The sequence below is a fragment of the Sciurus carolinensis genome, chromosome 4, assembly GCF_902686445.1.
Source record: "Sciurus carolinensis chromosome 4, mSciCar1.2, whole genome shotgun sequence".
NCBI lineage: Eukaryota > Metazoa > Chordata > Mammalia > Rodentia > Sciuridae > Sciurus > Sciurus carolinensis.
The window spans coordinates 19,194,729-19,212,582 of record NC_062216.1 but is presented as its reverse complement, the minus strand read 5'-3'; the positions used below and the strand labels follow the sequence as shown (position 1 = coordinate 19,212,582).

The 17,854-nt window shown below is 37.0% G+C and overlaps 1 protein-coding gene across 3 annotated transcripts in view; it reads left to right on the top strand.

The window, feature by feature from the left end:
* The window catches only part of Marchf1 (membrane associated ring-CH-type finger 1), a 761,820-nt gene that overhangs the window by 703,584 nt on the left and 40,382 nt on the right, over positions 1–17,854 (top strand). For all 3 annotated transcript variants that reach the window (XM_047551412.1, XM_047551411.1, XM_047551413.1), the window contains one exon: positions 8,680–8,860. In XM_047551412.1, the coding sequence (XP_047407368.1) occupies positions 8,680–8,860 (181 nt within the window). The remainder of the gene's footprint in view (positions 1–8,679; positions 8,861–17,854) is intronic.

Genomic DNA, 17,854 nt, shown 5'->3' with positions numbered 1-17,854 from the left:
AGATGGTCTGAGGTTTTGACCAAGGCAGTGGTAACAAATTACGGCATGAAATTATACACAGGAAGTCATGCTATAGAGCTGCTTTTCTTAGTTGAAAATATTCCTTTGAGAAAAGAAAACACTTTAAAAACCACTTATGTATGAAAAACTTTCACTCATCTGTAGATGTTTCAAAACACTGTCGTTTTAGAATGATCAGCCTCATGGTTAGAAGAATTGTATCAGCTGTCGATAAAATATTTTTATTCTTATGTCATAAGTTTTTTTGTTTAAATTCAAGTCTTCAAGATATTTTCAAGAGTGGTAGCTTAAAATATGATTCTTCTTTTCATATAAGAAAACTTAGAAATCTGGCTTATAAGGAGTTTGGGGTTTTATTCCAGAAATAAATGCTGGCTCCAAGTCAATAAGAGGAGCTGGAAACAACTATTAGTAAGAATGATATTAAATACTGGCCACCTTCTTCTCTGTTTATTAAGTAAGAGTTACTTCTCCTTTCTACTTCAAATCACTTTGCTTGACTTCCTCTGCTGCTCAGATAGGGTATAAAATTGTCACACCTCAGTTTGGTTCCTCAAATGAAAATTAAAGAGTGCATGGTATATGAAAGGATTATATATTTCTCACTTTCACTATAAGTGAACTTTCCCAAAATATAAACAAAACACTGGTAATTGGTAACCACTTCTGAGAACTGCTAAATCATCTCAGGAAGAAAGCTGAAGCTATGCTCTATACATGTCTACCTACATTCTTAATGCATAGCACTCCCAGTCCATTTATGGTCTGGTGACATATCATCTTTTGATGCCCATCACTTAACTTTTAATAAGAAAAACACTGTGGAACAAAAATATTGTCATGTGGATGGCAATTTGAATATAGGGTCTGAAGTACATGGAAGGGTCAAAGAGAAAGACAAGCTATTTACCCTGAGATGGTGGAATACTACTGGATTGGGATCTTTAAGAAGAAAAGCCATCTTGGAAATGGTGAGACGTAGGAAACAGTAAGTGTCCCACTGGGGATATACTGTCACTGGATTTAGTGAGCTGGTTTAAGTTTCTCGCTAATGAAGAGATCGCGGTTTGGAAGGGGGGTGTCATAGTCACAAGTCTAAGATCAATATATGAAGTTGTGGATCTTGATTGCCTCACCACAGTCACATAGAGAGGAGAAATCAAAGGGTCAAGTGCAAAATTCCCAGGATAAGCAGAGAAGAAATGCGCCTGAAGAATTAAAGAGGGAGAAAAATATCAGTTCTTGGGAAATGGAAAATAGTGGGTGACAACTTGGAGAAGAGGTAAAGCAGTTCAGCTTTGCTCTGGTCCCTTTACAGTACATCTGCCAAAACCACCCCATCTATGTGGGAATATGCTCAATGGTGGGAAATTCACCCATTCCATCTTTGGGATGTACTGGGTATCTCTACTTCTTCATACTTCATGGAAGTGTGTTTCCTTTAACTTTTCCTCGCTAGGTCTAGTTGTGAGACAAAACAATTGCTCTTTCACACAATAGACTTTGACATATTTAAAGACAGCTGTTATGTAATTTCCCTTTCCCTGCCTTTTTCTCCTCTGAGAGGTTAAGTGTGGAAATTAGCATTTATTTTTATTTGTTTCAAAATTACTCTAATAGTAAAAGATAGCCCATTTGCCTATAATGTTGAAGTATAGTGGAAGAGTCTCAGCCATGAATTTAGACATATTGAGTTCTGTATTATTGCTCTATCATCTCTCACCCTCCCAGAATTCTAGCATTTTGTTCAAGTGGTCACTATTCCAATTACTATGATAATTTTGTATGTCCTCTGATTCCACTTTAAGGTTGGTAAGATAAGAGTGTTTTCACAGAAGCCAAAAAAGTAGAAGTTTCCAAAAGGAGGGGTTAATGAAAAAAGCAAAAGATATTAAGAAAAATGAAAACTAGCGAAGGTCCTTAGACTTGCCTATAGGGAGAGTGTGGGTGTCTCAGTAGAAAAGTAATCCCATTAGTAGGGGGGATGGAGAGAGTAGCTCTCTTTCTCACATCACGGTCCCTGGAGCTGAAACAGGACAGTCCTATGAACTGAAAAACAGATGGGGAAAAATAAATTGCTTTGACCAAAACATGCAATGCCTTACATTTATAATGCCTCGCAACACTTTCTGTTGATTTTACTGATTATTTATATATTGGCAATAAGACTTCATTTTGGAATAGTGATTAAGCTTGGCAATCTTTTCTCACAGATTTTATTTGAGCCTCATAATAGCCACATAAGATTTTATAGATGAGACAACCAATTTTAAAAACTTGTTCGAGGCCACTCATCAGAGAGAAGAGTGAAACTGAATTCAATCTCAAATTTACCCTACCCAGACACAGATATCCCTTTTTGCCTAGCTTTCTTAGAGACATGTCTGTAACATGACTGAATTGGCTAACCCACCAGTGTGCAGCCAGAACTCATGACTTTGGCCTTAGGAGCATGAGTTTTAACCAACTGCTAAAACTGTTCAGTCCCCAGGGTGCTGAAATTGGTGCCATTTGCAAACCAAATTATAGCAGTAGTAGTAATCCCATGATCCCATAACAAGTCATAATATAATTTATAAGCCAAAGTCAGTTAAAATTGTATATGCTTCAAATAAATAAGTAAAATAAAATAAATATCAATTGCCTACCATAGGCCAGATACTGTATTCTTTAATTTCATATAATCGTCGTGACACCCTAAAAGGTATTTTTAATCTTACTTTACAAATGAGTAAACAGATTTTTTTGTTTTCAGTTTACTGGAGCAAAGAGCAAGGATGTGAACCAGGATTTGATTTACATTTGAATCTCAAGTACCAAATAATTCTCTATAATATTTCCCCATTGTCATGGGAAAACAGTGCAGTCAGGAGGATATGGACTCATCCAGGAGGGATATGAAGAGTCTCCATATGCACCACCCTCTCCCACTTCCCTCCCCTTTCAACACCAGTGCTTTGCAAGCAGCACGACTTCCCCTCTCTGGAGCCCACCCTTTTCTTATGACATGTTAACCAAGATAAGGTTTCACTTGCCTCCCCTACCAGCATGCTGTATTCTCTGATGTCCCAGAACCCTTCCTTCTGTGTCCTGTCTATTTCTGACCTAGTGATCTCAGAACAGTTAGAATGTGCCCCCAGCTACAGGGCTGCTCTCTGACTGCTGAACGCTGCCAAAGTCACAGTGCAATGTTAGCAGCGTTTACTATAAATCCGTGCTGTCTAATCTCACCAGGGACCTCAAGGTTGCTCCACAATTCTTACATTCACGCTTGGTTAATTTCCCATCACATTCTCCAAGTGGTTTTTTTCTAATTATTTACAGCCTCTGTAAGACCTTAACCCTATGCTTTCCTCCCTGTGTTTATCAGACATGCCTCTAAAAAGAGTTAGACCACCCACTACTGCAATTTCTTCTGCTTCCACCACCTTCTCATCTTTACTCAAGCCCTCAGAAACAGGTGTCGATTTTTCCACTTGCCTAAAGACTTTCCCCTGTAACACTTTGTTTTCCTGCACTTTCTTCCAACCACCTTCGTTAACAACCGAGCATTCTCTTGCCCAACTGTTTTTTAAATGTTCCACTTTCTGTGGCAACTTCAATTCCATTTATGAACAAGTTCACATTTTCCAGGTGCTCATCATAAAATGACATGAAAATTAAAAATAAAACTTTCTGTAGCCTGCTATCCTTTGATTGCCGTGTAATATGGAAAGAGAGAGAGACACATTCTAACTCTTTACTCATTTACCTTGAAAGTGTAGTTTATCACCACAGCTTAATACTTTTCAATATGGCTTCTGTCCAAAATATTTATAATATCTTTTTGGCTTAGTAAAGTGAGTTCTGAAAACACATGCCAATGACTGAAGATTAACATCCAAATGAAGCCAATACAGACACAGCAGTAACCATGATCACTGTTAAAGATTAGTTAGCCGAAGAAGGTGATGGAGAAAAATGTAGACAGGGAAGTGAGGGAATAGCCTTAGGAAGAGATGCCAAAGAAAGAAGGGGTAAAACTAACATGGATTCTGAGAACCCATGAGTTGGGAAGCCTGTGGTAAAGCAGCTGCTTGAAGATAACAAGAATGATGGCATTTAGAAATCAAATATACTTCCTTCTACATATTCTACAGTTCCTCCACTCTTCTCTCACTCCCCGCGTGGGGGTATGAAAGATGGTGGAGTGAGACAGACATCATGACCTTCCGTACATGTGTGATTACACAAATGGTGTGAATCTACCTCGCGCACAACCACAGAAATGAAAAGATGTACCCCATTTGTGTGCAAAGAATCAAAATATCTGTAAAAAAATTTAAAAATAAGTAAATAATTAAAAAAAAAAGAAATCAAATATGTTATAGAAGCACTTTGCTACCGCAGCTGATCCTCCATTCTCCACAGACTCTCCAGATGGAGAGTCACTTGGCTTTTCCTCAAGGTCACCATGTTGGTCCAGAGTCCTATTACTCAGATCATTGGAACAGTTGTGCAAATAAGGTCCCTGCCTCCAGGGTTTTTTCTTTCCTTCTCAATTCACCATTCCTGCTGCATCTATTGACACATAATTTTATTTGTATATCAGAACTAAGAAAATATGATGAATCAAATGAAAGAATTTCTAAAATTCCCAAAATTGTATAATCACCATGGCCCTCATAAAAACAATGTTTTAAATGATGAATTATTTTTAAAATGTTTGCAGAAAAATATATTATTCTACCAGAGCCAAAAGCCTTCCTAAGGGAGGGAATGGTAAATAGTAAAGGTCCTTTTAAGACACATAGGACCAAAACAAAAAAACTACTTTTCTTAAACTCAAACATTAAGGTAGTACACACTTCGACCATACCAAAAAATAAAATAAAACCTAACATTTAATATGTTACATAGAATTTTGTGGTGTTGTGTTCATAGAAAGCTAAAAATTATGTGGAAATACCAGAACTTTGAAGTCCTAAGTGGGAAAAATCTCAATATATGCTGATTCAATTGTAGGTAGACTGTTAGGATACTAAAATGCCAATAAAATCTATGAATTCAGCTTCTTTCTCCCACTGGGTGTCAGGCACCAATGTAGATCACCAATGATTTTATAGAATTACTGAATTTCCAAGCCTCAATTTCCCATCAGGTAAAAATGCATCAAAATTATGAATATTTTACAATGCATTTTTATTATAGCATTAACATCATTTTCTTCATACAATTATTCTGTTGGGAAAAGCATGTTTCTGTTTTCATTACTGTGTTTTCATTTATAATTCAGCAATTATGATTTGTGTCAAGTATATCGATTTAAGAATTGTTTAATTCTTTCTTTAATGGTCCTATCATATTATTTTTTATTTTTAGTAGATATTGAAGTTGATATTTAGCTCTTAAATTCATTTGAAACAATCTAAACATGGCTTAAAAAAGACTCCTGGGTCTCACTTGAGTCGGATAATTTAGAAAAAGTTCAAAATGCTAAAAACATGCTAAAATAAATTATATGAAATGGAACGAAAATGAAGCAAACTTTTGATTTTTCCTATGGGAAATAATTTTAATTTTATGAGAAAATAATGCTGCTGGTGGTGCTTCAGGTAAGAGTTTTAGCAGAACTTTTTTAAAAGGACATTATAAGACATAGGAAGTTGGATTATAATCAGGAAGCTGATCAGATCAGTTTGAACTTAGTAATCAGCTAGGCCTTTGTTAAAAACTGCTTATGAATAAATTATTTTATTCATGTCAGTAGAAAGTCAGAGCCTCAGAATCTTTTTGGCAGATATTGAGTATCTGATATGATCTTTTATTTTTAAGTGATGAATTATCAGATGACTTTAATTGCAAATTTCTCTTTTTTAAATGAGTAATTTTGTCCATAGAAACAGTAGACTTTAAAGTCAGGTCAAGGAGGGCTTTCATTTATATTGTGAATATTTTATTATTTCTCTATGTAATCTTTATTTCAATTCTTTGTGGCTTGCAGAGGTTGGGGTGATTTATTTTGTAAAATTTGTTTTCATTGTTGTCAGTAACATACACATATTGTCTTTAACTCAGAATCACCATGTATGCCTTAAAGCAGGAGTCTGCAAACATTTTCTGAAAAGGGCTGGATAGCAAATATTTTAGTCTTTGCAGCTAGATGATCTCTGCAGAAACTACTTAACTCTGTTGTTATACTGCAAATACAGCTCTACACAATATATACACCAAAGGGTGAGGCTGTGTTTCAATAAAACTTTATTTATAACAACGTTCATTGGACAGAATTGGGCCATAGTTTGCTGACCCCTGGTTGAAGTAGTAAGAGAAATAAGAGGTTCAGGATGAATGGATAAAGAAAATGTGAGATACACACACACACACACACACACACACACACACACATACACACACAATTGAGTTAATGTAGCTTTATTTAGTCATAAATAAAAATGAAATTATGTCATTTGCAGGAAAATGGAAGAAACCTGAGACCATTATGTTAAGTGAAAAAGTCAAACTCAGAAGGTCAAGAATCATGTTTTCTCCCATATGTAGAAATTAGAAAGAAAAAGGAAAAGGTAGCAGGAATGAGGGGAATCTTATGAAAATCAAAGAGAGATCAGTAGAATAGAGGAAAGGGACCAGAGGGTGGAAGGAGATGAGGGAGGAGGGAAGTGCTGGGGAGTGATATTGGCCAAGTTTATATTGTTAAATTCTGTACATGCATGAATATGTAACAACAAATTCCATCATCATATACAACTATAATGCACCAATAAAAAATGTGGACGAAAAAAAGGGGGTTCAAGGACCTATAAAATAACATCTCTTATTCTTTATAGTTAATTAGATTTCAGTGACTCACATAAAAAATACTATGATCATATTAAATGCTATAGAAGCTTCCCTTTCCTTCACAGCTGCTTGTCAGTCAGCTACTGAGCACCTATGCTGTGACACTGTGGTGGCATCAACTGTGATACAAGGCACAGCAGAACCAGTACCTGAAGCCTAGGTTTGGAGGAAGGAGTTATTTCAGTTTTTTTTTTTTTTAAAGAATAAGTACTCAGATTTTTTTTTTTTTTTTTTTTTTTTTTTTTTTTTTTTTTACTTTCCCTACCACATCAGCCATTTGGCCACGAGGTATTTTGTCCAGTGTTGCTGCTCCCAGCTCTGTCTGGGGGAAGCAGGACATTGGCCTGACCTTCCCTCTGTTCTCATCCCACCACTCCTACCCCAAGACTGCAGAAGTCAGGGTTCCTTGTGCTTACTTTATTTTTACTTAAGAAATGAATACAAAATATTGGTATTCTCTATCATACTTCTTTATTTTGAGGTTGGGGAGCATTAGGTTTCAATTCCTATATCTTACTGCACTGGCAATCTGAGCAGGTATTTCATTTTCTCTGGGGAGATAGTATATTTTTAGAGTAGATTTTAAACCCACTCTTTAAAACTCATCCTTCTGGAGAAAAGGGTGTAAACACCCATAAGGAAAGAGCAGTAGCAGTAACTGATCCATTCTTCCATACTGCCACTGTGATTAAGTTAAAAAAAAAAGGGAGGGGGGATTACACAGATTTTTAATTTTTTAAGATGTGGCATTCAACATTCATAACTCTAACAGATAGAAGGCAATATTTCTGATTAAATTTACTACCAACTTCTAACAGCTGGTTAAATCATGAGAGTTGTTGAAAGATTGAGGTTTTAATTCACTATCTAGAGTTATAAAAGGCTTAACTCATTCAAAGAAGAAAGTAAATTATTTTTTAAAATATGAATATGAGAGTAATGGAGATTTCATTTTAATTTTCCCCTACCACATTAACTTTTATATGAGGCACTACATCCAACATTGCCACTTCCAAACTCAGTCCAGGGGAAGGGGGATATTGATTTCAGACTTGTAGATCTATGAAACTGTAAATCTTTGAAACTGGACTTCAGAGTAACTCAAACTATTTGATCTCAAAACTTCATTGGTCAAAGTAGTGATTAACATTTTCAAGCAATAGAATTTAATGAACTTGAATTTAATATAACTGGTCATTTTTATGGTTTTTATGCAATGATGACTAATGACATTTTGGACAGTTTATTATGACCCAATAGGTGTGCATCTTCCTAGGAAAATGTAATATTTTTAGTCTGAGACTTCAGTAGTAACTTTATTCTTTGGTCATACATTAAAATTTTTCAGACATTTTCCACACTGATAGAACACCATATTAGTAAATTATATACCATGGCCCTATAAAACTGCCATCAAAATAACACAATGAAGTTCTAATAGTACTTAGAATATTTATATGTCATAACTTTTACATATGAAAACCCAGAGATAGTGACCTATTTCAGAGATGAAACTGGAAGCATAGTCAATAGTTAGGCTCTCAAAACTGACTTCAATGTAGGAATTAAATGACTGTCTCTGATGTGCCCATATCTAATGCCTTATAACATGACTTAAGTCTAGCAATGACCATAAAAGTGAAAAAAATTCATATTGATCAAGTATTCAGTTCTAGCATTCAAGTTGGAATGAGATACCCATACATTCTAAATTTTAGGTTGTAGGTTCTAATATAACCTGGTGTTAGCAAGGGTAGAAATCTACTGGTGAGAATGTTCTCTGGGAGATTTCATGCTGGCTGCTATGTCCCTCCTCAGGATCTGTCACTGCGAAGGGGACGAAGAGAGCCCCCTCATCACACCCTGTCGCTGCACGGGTACACTGCGCTTTGTCCACCAGTCCTGCCTCCACCAGTGGATCAAGAGCTCAGACACGCGCTGCTGCGAACTCTGCAAGTATGACTTCATAATGGAGACCAAGCTCAAACCCCTCCGGAAGGTACAGTATCCACAGGAGCTGGTTTTCAGGAGAGTGCTTGCAGGGCAGGCTTGTTTTAAAAGTTCATTTCCTTCCCAATAAGACTCAGCCAACATGCTAATATCCATGAAGGCTGTGTACCTGTATTGGGCTCAGTGTGCAAGAGAGAGCCAAAACTTGGCAAGTGATCTTTCCTTTCTTCTCTGTTTTATACATTAGGACCTCTGATTTATATATCACCCTTCACGATTTAAAAAAAGGATGTGTGTTTAAACACATTTATAGAGAGAAACGCATATATGTATATGTATGCCAAATATACTCGTAATTCAATCTAATTGAATTGATAAAAAATTTGAGAATAGTTCTTAAGAAATTAAATGATAAACATGAACATATCTAATTTTTTGAAAATCAAGTACTAAATTATAAAAGAGTTGATTATAGAAGAGAGTGATTTCTTCTAGAAGGTGTAGACTGATTTTTACGTTTATTTTTATTTACGGATTGGTTTGATGTTTTATATATGAGGACACAGAAAAAGTATTATTTTCCATATTGCACATCAAAGCTAGAGAGAGATAAGTATTTTTCTAATCTATAAAGTTTGTCTTCAAATTCTACATTTGTCATTATTTTCTGAAAGATGATGGTAAGACTATGTTTCAAATATAAGGTTAACTTTAAGGCACTTAAAGTTGCCCAAGGACTACTTGTAAAGGACACAGACAAGGACAATGAACTGGAGAGCTGGGACCCTGGATTTTATCACGTAACTTATTCGTCTTTTTGCCTAACTGCAGCCTTAGACATATAGATGCCTCAGTCTCCAAAGGGGATCTTAGACACTACAATTTAAATAATGAATCAGCCCAGAGCTGCTTTTTCATTTAAATGAAATGCAAAGCTAAAGTGGATAGAAAGAACATTGCTTGGAAATAAACATGATGGGTTCCAGAATGAGCAAAGATGAAGAGCAAACAAACACATTCCAGTAGGCCTCGGGTTGGTGGTTAGCCATCGTAATTCTTCATTTCCCTACATCATGGAGAGGGAGAATTATATTCCATACTTTTGTGGTAGCCTTAATTTTAAAATTCTGCAAATGGCTTATAGATGTCAAAAATTATGCACAAAGTACCCGTGGGACATCCATTGTCATGTTTTTAGCATCTGAGGTGACCCGAATGCCAAAAGATGACACTGTTCCTCTAGGTCCCAGAGCAACAATGCTGGAAATAGAGATGGATGCTTCTTCCTTGCCCTGTGCTTTATCCACTAATAGATTCTGTGTACTGTCTGGAGTAGCTAATGACACATCGCGTGCTCCATGATTCTCTAGATTTTTCTTCTTATCCCTCAGGAAACGGCAAGTTGTTTCATAGCATCTGTATATTTCTTCATGCTTTTGCCCCAACTTCTATCTTTACAAAATTTTTATTCCAACTTTGGCAAGTACGATATTTCAGTTTGAGGGCAACAGTCTAAAACAATAACATATTCAAACTGTCTCTTTTTTCTAGTATCTACCACCACATATTTTTGGTATAATGAACTAAACATGAGGCCAGGAAGGAACCTGTTAAGTATCTATTCTAACACCAGTTTTTATAGACTCACCCTTTAAATACAACTCTGATCCTTTCTATTTGGCACACTCCTTAATATTCCAGTACCAACAATTTACAACCATATCAGGAAATCTTTGTTTCCTCAACTCACCTATTTATAAACCAAATAGAAAAGAAGCAAATACACTCATCTTTTAAAATATTCACATGATAAGGAATATATTGCTGTAACCTAATGGATGCTATTTGTTGATTAATGAAATACCCAAGTTTCTTTTTTAAAAAAAACATTTTCTTTGATCATAAATATTGATGAAGGGCAGTTTTCCCACATTCTTTATTTTCCAAGCATGTATATATGTGTGTGTGTGTGTATATACATATGTGTATGTACAGGGAGTGTTAGAATCCAAGCTAGAGGTGGCTTTCTGACAGCCCACAAATGGGTTTTGTTTGACCCCCAGAGAAAAACTTGCATTCTGTTCCCAAAATTTAAATGTGATTATTTCATGTAAATTTTTACATATCTGAGTTTGTTTGGAAATCCTAGTATTGGACCACATTCCCATATGACTACAACCAGCAGGCTATGTATAAGCTGGCCCCTCCCTTTAGAATGTGATTTACTTTCAAATTCTTCTCATTTTTCAATTCTCACTCTTACCTGAGACCTTCACTCCTCGAGGGCCTGGTGTAGGGTCTGGATTTTCAGCTCCTGCCTCACCCACGAGCCCTAGACATGAGGAACATGTACGCATTCTATTCCTCCCTCCATGATTTATGGGCTTTAAAAAAAGACTAGAGAGGGAAAGTATTTCAGACGAGATCGGGCGCATTCAGGGTGGTATGGCTGTAGACAGGGAAAAGTATTTCAAATTCTCATTTTCCCTTTTAAAAATATAGAGCAATGAATTTACACTAAGAGGTAGAATCTGGAATACTTTTCAGATTGTGGGGTAATACCAATACACAGATCTGGGAAAGTTAAAACTGTTCTAGATGGTTTGTTTTGATGGCACTGAGATTCATCAATAGTTTTCTTTTGGTAGTTTTTAAGTGGTCATAAAGAGTGCTAGGTACAGCATTTGGTTAGAATATATTTGAAGTACATCCAATTAATTGCTCTCAACTCAGTAATTCCATTATAGTTTATAACGTTCTAAACACCAAGCACATGAAACAATTAATTAGGCTAATGATTCTGAATTTCTGCCATTAACCAATGGAAGTAGGAGATTCTGCTTAAATGAAATGACTTTGGAAATAGAAAGGTGCAAGTCTCCATAGTCTGACAAACCTTGGGGCTTAATAGTCTCTGAAGATAACAGTAAACTCTTACTTCATTAGTTGCTAGTTTCACACCAAAATCTACAGTTAGCAAATTCATCAAGGTATCCTAACATTTCCAGAAGAAAACCTTTAAAGTCAAAATAAAACCAAGGGCTTATTCAAGGAAAAGCAGTTTTCATCATCCGTAAGTCAGTAGCTCAGCTACTTTTATGACACTCAATAAAAGTCCCATTAATTTGCTGAGTTACCCAGGGTCAGGAGTTATTCTCAGAGCCCAGAAAAGTCAAAAAATCACAAGTAAAGAAAGCACAGTGAAATTTAGAAAAGTACACAATATTAATCAGGAAACATAAACTAATCTGCTATTCTGAAGCTAAAGAATTCCATGGGGTTCCGGTTTCAGTTTCTCCCAAATGAGAGAAACCAGGCGTCGATGTAAAGCCAGGCTTACGAGGACAGCAAATACTACTGACAACTTTACATCCCCCCTTAAAATATTTGTTTATATAATTTTCCATATAGAAACTATTCAACAAATACATGATATAAAATGTTCAGCTCTATGCATTCCTTTATTCTTTCTCAGTTAGATAATTCAATCCTCATCAAACCCCATGTAACACAGGTGTCTTAAGCCCATTTTAGTGAGATTCCATATCAAACTTCACATCACATGCTGGAAGTTCCTGGATGTCAACGCCTGTACCCACTGCACAGTGCCGCAAATAACAGACTCTCTTTAAGCATCAAAACTTCAGTTTTTACCTGAGCCATTTCTAATGAAAATCTTTCTAGATCTTTTTGCTGAAATCTTCCTTCTTAAACATGGATATTTTATCTAATAACTCAGTTTTCCTAACCTTCTTCTAATAACTCGTTACATGCACATCAATTATTTTGTTGGCTGAAAATACTAACTTCCATAGTTTGAAGCCCATGTTCGACATTTTATCTTCATCTTCTTTCCCTAACCTGCTGTGTTTTGAAAAATCTTCCCATCTGTGTTTTGTCGATTCTCTTTCCTATTCTCAGATCATCAGTATTATTTGTCTCTTCCTCCAACTGTAATAGACAACATTTTACACGGTTATCCCATTTCTTTAAACAACAATAAAAACCAGGCGTTATTGGACTGGGAAAAGGCTGAAGTCAACTCTGAATTTCTTCAAAATTCTGTTTTAATCCCGGGCAAGAATTTTGGTGGGCATGAACATTCCGACACCATTCCTGGGCTCTTAGAGTTCTCTTTTGGCATCCTTCTTAGTTCTCCATTTTGCCCAAGGGATTTGGGACTGCATGGGAGGGAAGGCCTCAGCAAGTCAAGAGTTGAGGTCTCCAGGCAACTGCCCTGTCATTGGTTGGTTGTTTCATTTCTTCACAAATATGCAAATCTGGAGCAATGAAAATCTCTGCCCTAGTGTTGTCCCAGGAAAAGAATCTTTATCCTTCTTGCAAAAATGGCCAAGCTCAAAATTCACAACACATACGTGTTCTCTCGTTGTGCTGTGCTCGGTTTCACTTCTGTTATTTTATGAGCCTACGGGAAGTCTGAGTGATTTAGACTCAGGAAATGATTTTGTTTTCTAACTCACACTCTTCAAAGGAGCCAGATAAGTTTTCCACAATAAAATGTTCACTGTCCTGTGGTGATGCTGTTTGCAGTTAAACTCTCCTCCCAACTTTCCCGTTGCTCCTTCACTGAGGAGGCCGACAGGCTGCTTAGCTGATTGCCTCGGGAAGGGACAGGAGCAAACTACCAATAACAAAAAGAAGGTCATTTTTTAAACAGAGTCTCCCAACTCGATTAGAGCATTAACCTTTTCACTAAAAATGCTGGATTTTAAAAATTGGTTGTGGTGCCTTAACACATTCATACTCTCAGAACTACAATTGATATTTCAATTAGCTTTAAATTCCAATGTGAGTAGATAACAATGCCAACCTGTCTTTTAAAATGATTTTGAGATGGAAAACACAGGTATCTTGTGATTTATTCTAACAGACACTTGGGACGTAGCACAAGGCTTTCTCCTTCTGTCTTGAAACACTACCAGCTCAATTCATCTTTTGAAATTGCAAAGAAAGAAAAGACCTCCAGAATCAGTATCACAGAAGAGTTTTCTCAGAGTAGAAGTACTGTTTTCTGGGTAGCAAAAGACCTTATCGTTTTACAAAGCTTCCATCCATAAACACAGTCACCCAGGCAGATTTGAACTCACTTCTCAGCAAACTGTGCTCTGAGTGGTAGTCCTGAGAGATCCGTGGTGGTGCCTGGCTATTCAGGTGCTCTGCTCACTGTGTTAAGCATCTACCATATGCCAGTAGTGTCCAGTAATGAGCAAGACAGGACAAAAATCCCTGCCCTCAGAGAGCCTAGTGACCTACAAAGGATGGAAATGAAAGGCAGAATATCCTCTAGCTCCAGAAGGAGTAGCACAGGGAATTTAAAAAGAGTTGGACAAGATTATTCATCTTTTAAGACCATCCCTAAATAAAGTCATACAAACAAAATAAAACAAAAGGAAACGAAACCATAAACACAGAGCAAAATGACTGCCTTCTCTTTTGTTCTCCATGTTAATCTAGAAGGTATTGCTCAGTAGTTGTATATCCAAGGGGAAAGAACTGGAAATATGGAGCCGGATTTGATAGAGGGTGTCACAAATAAGTTTTAAATAAACCAACTTTGAATAATTATCATTGGTTGTAATTGATTAAATGGAACATATCTGTATTTCTTTATTACTAACTTCAATTTGACACTAGTTCAGCTCTTTTTTTTTCTCTTTGAAAATTAATGCTCGGAGAATACAACCTCATTTGCCAGAAAGAATGTCACCTTGTGTTACCATTCTGATATGAAAACAAACACTTAACTTACATTAGCCTTGCTACTGACGTCTGTAACCAGATAGAGTTCTGCCCTTGAGAAAATCCATTTTTATTTTAACAAGGACCAGGGACACGCAAAATGGAGATTCTCTTATATACTGACTTTTGAAACACAAATAATGGTTGAGATGATGGGATCAATATCCAATGATCCATAGAGAATGCATAAAAGCATCAAATTAGAATTGTAGATGTGGGGACTGGGGTGTGGTTCAGTGGTAGAGCACTTGCCTTGCATGTACAAGGCCACTGGTTTGATCCCCAGGACTTCCCCCCACAAAAATGTGCAAAAACATATACATGCACGCATATACACAGGTAGAAATAAAGACTTCCACAAAGTATCATCTTATGCATATTTAAATTGTCCTCAGGTACAGGTTTTTTTTTCTTGCTCATTTGTGGGGATATTTTCTTAATTCATTATTATAAAATTCTCAAACCTTGGCATCAAACATAAGATAATTTTTCCCATGGAGGGGTTTGGGGGTACTGGGGATCGAAGCTAGGAACACTCTACAACTGAGCTACATCCCTAGCTTTTTCCATTTTTTTATTTTGAGACACAGGTTTGCTAAGTTGCTGAGGTTGGCTTTGAACGTGTGATCCCCCTACCTCAACCTCCCAAATCACTGGGATTACAGGATACACCACCACACCCATCTCTTAAATTCTTTATTCACTTTTCAAAATGTAAAGCACTGGAAACCAACATGATTATTTTTCTAAAGCAAACATTTTTACATCTAATCAGATTCCTTTTCTTTTGAATTGACAAGAATGAAAAATACTTTCATGTGATTTACCTGAACTGGTGGTAGCTGGGCCCATTGCACAAGCATCAGTATGCTGGTAAAATATTACCAGCATTATAATAAGATAAATGGCTACGAGTTGTCACTTCAAAAGAGAAACAATCTCTCACAAGTTCACTTTCTTCCACTTTCCTACCAAGTAGCTCCTTTTCTGTCATCTCTCGCACAGATACACTGCCTGTATCCTAATTGTACCAATGTTGTCATCTTGCAAAGTCATATTTACCTCAAATCAGGCTGATAGAGTAGCTGCAGTTAGAGCAGAACCTGACCTCGTGAAATGTATGGTGTGTTAGCTAGAAAGAGGTAGGGAACAGAGGACTGGGGGAGCAATCCATACCTGGTTCTATGGGCCATTCTCGCCTTTGGGGAAGTGAGGGAAGGGCAGAGAGCAGCAGCTGTCTCACCCTGATGGACTTTCCTCCACATGAAAAGATGAAGGAAAGAGAAAAGGAGTTTTCCAGGGAGCAGGACAGTGCTTCTACTCTGTGGGTCTCCCTCCAAGAACCTAAACTCTGGGAATGGTCAGTATCTTTAAGTTATCTTTTATCTGAAATATAAGAACATCGCTAAATAAGAACTAATCAATTCACCCCATAAAGGAAGAAGTCCTGGTCTAGGAGTCAGAAGACCAGGTTTCAATTCTGGTTCTGATGCTTAAGCCCTCTATTCCTTACCTCTGTAAAAGGAGGAGACTGAATAAAGTTATCACTGAAGTTTTTCTGACCTAAAACTCTGGTTTCATGAGAAGCAAAGTAGAGAATTTATTGAAAAAAGAAAGGAAGGAAGGAAGGAAGGAAGGAAGGAAGGAAGGAAGGAAGGAAGGAAGAAAAGATGAATTCATGTTGAAGTATATTTTAGCTCGTGTGTGTGTTTGTGTGTGTGTCACACTGGAGATTGAAATCAGGAATTCTCTACCACTGAGATAAACCCCCAGCCCTTTTTATTTTTTATTTTGAAACAAGGTCTCACTAAATTGCTGAGGCTGGCCTCTGACTTGCCATCCTTCTGCCTCAGTCTCCCTAGTCACTGAGATTACAGGCATGTATGCAACATTGCACCCAACATATATTTTTAGACATGCAGAAGAAAAAGAAAAATGAGTGTAGAGGGAAATCTTTGGTCTCCAGTGGAACTGGTTTGTGGAGGGTGGGACTCTGAGTAAGGAGGGGGCTGGCGTCTGATGCTAAAGAAACATGCTTCCTCAATCCTTCTCATTACTCTTTAAAGCAAATCTCCATAAGATAAGAAAGAAGTATCCTCTCTATATTTAAAAAAATGGAGAGAGAGGACTCCATAATTAATTAAGTAATTAAAGTTAGGACAGGGAAGAAGAAAGGAGGGAAGAGAGGAAGAAGGAAGAGAAAGAAGGGGAAAGAAGGAAGGTATCTGGGACATCCTGAAAGGTGATTGAAAGCCAGGTTGAGCCAGAAAGCCCTGTTCTGTGTTTTTCTTATAAGTTGTAAGCTGGTGGTTAAAGGCTAAGGTGAAGCAGGTCCAGTGGTTCTTGATAGCAAAGCTGTTCTGCAGCCCTGAGGCGTACACGAAAGACTTCTGACCCTAGAAAAGAGGCCAGTGGACAGAAAACCATTTTCTGTTTAGCACAGAGCAGATTTAAGATCTAAGCAAGTCAGTTTAGCTGAGTCTAAGAAATGTGTCCTATTTTCTTTAAAGTTAGGGTTTCTGCAAATGGAAAACTAGTTTAATACAAAAGTTGATACTTCAATGAAGTACTTTTATGAATAAACAAAGTTAACCAGCCAGCTCCTCCTCTGCTTCTGGGAAATGGTTTATTCCCTGACAGATGGATGAGCTGCTACTGGACTCTGTTGATAAAGAAAATGATGAGAGCCAGCTGTTGTCTGGAGGACCACACCAAGGAGTCCCAGGAGTGCCCAGTTCTGAATCCCTACTCCCTCTTCACTTAGTCAACTAATATTTACTTAGCACCTACTATGTGCTAGTCACTGTCCCTGGCACTAAGATTACCATGAAGACAAGACAAAATTCCACTGACCTCAGAAAATTTACCTTTGGTCAGGTAGGGATGGGTGCACGAAATTTGAAAATGAGTTGGTTTTAATATTCTGATGTAGACTTGACAATGGTACAGGGGATAATTCTAGTAACTCCAGACGGGGTCAATATAAATCCAACCATTAACTTATAACTTGAGGGAAACTTGCAGGAATTTTTAGGTGGAGAAATTTTCCATTTTATAGCTGCCTCTCTGTTCCATTAGGGGAACATTTTAATAAAGAAAATCAAGATGAAACAGTTATTGAAAGAGTAAAGGGAACCAGGGCTGGGAAGATACAAAAAAAATAACCCTAAGTTGGCCGAAAGAATTTACTAACAGTATCTGTAGAGAAGTATCAGTCCCACACTTTATACTAGGAAATAGATAACTACTGTACATGAGTACAGCAGTCTGTTTTCATGATGAG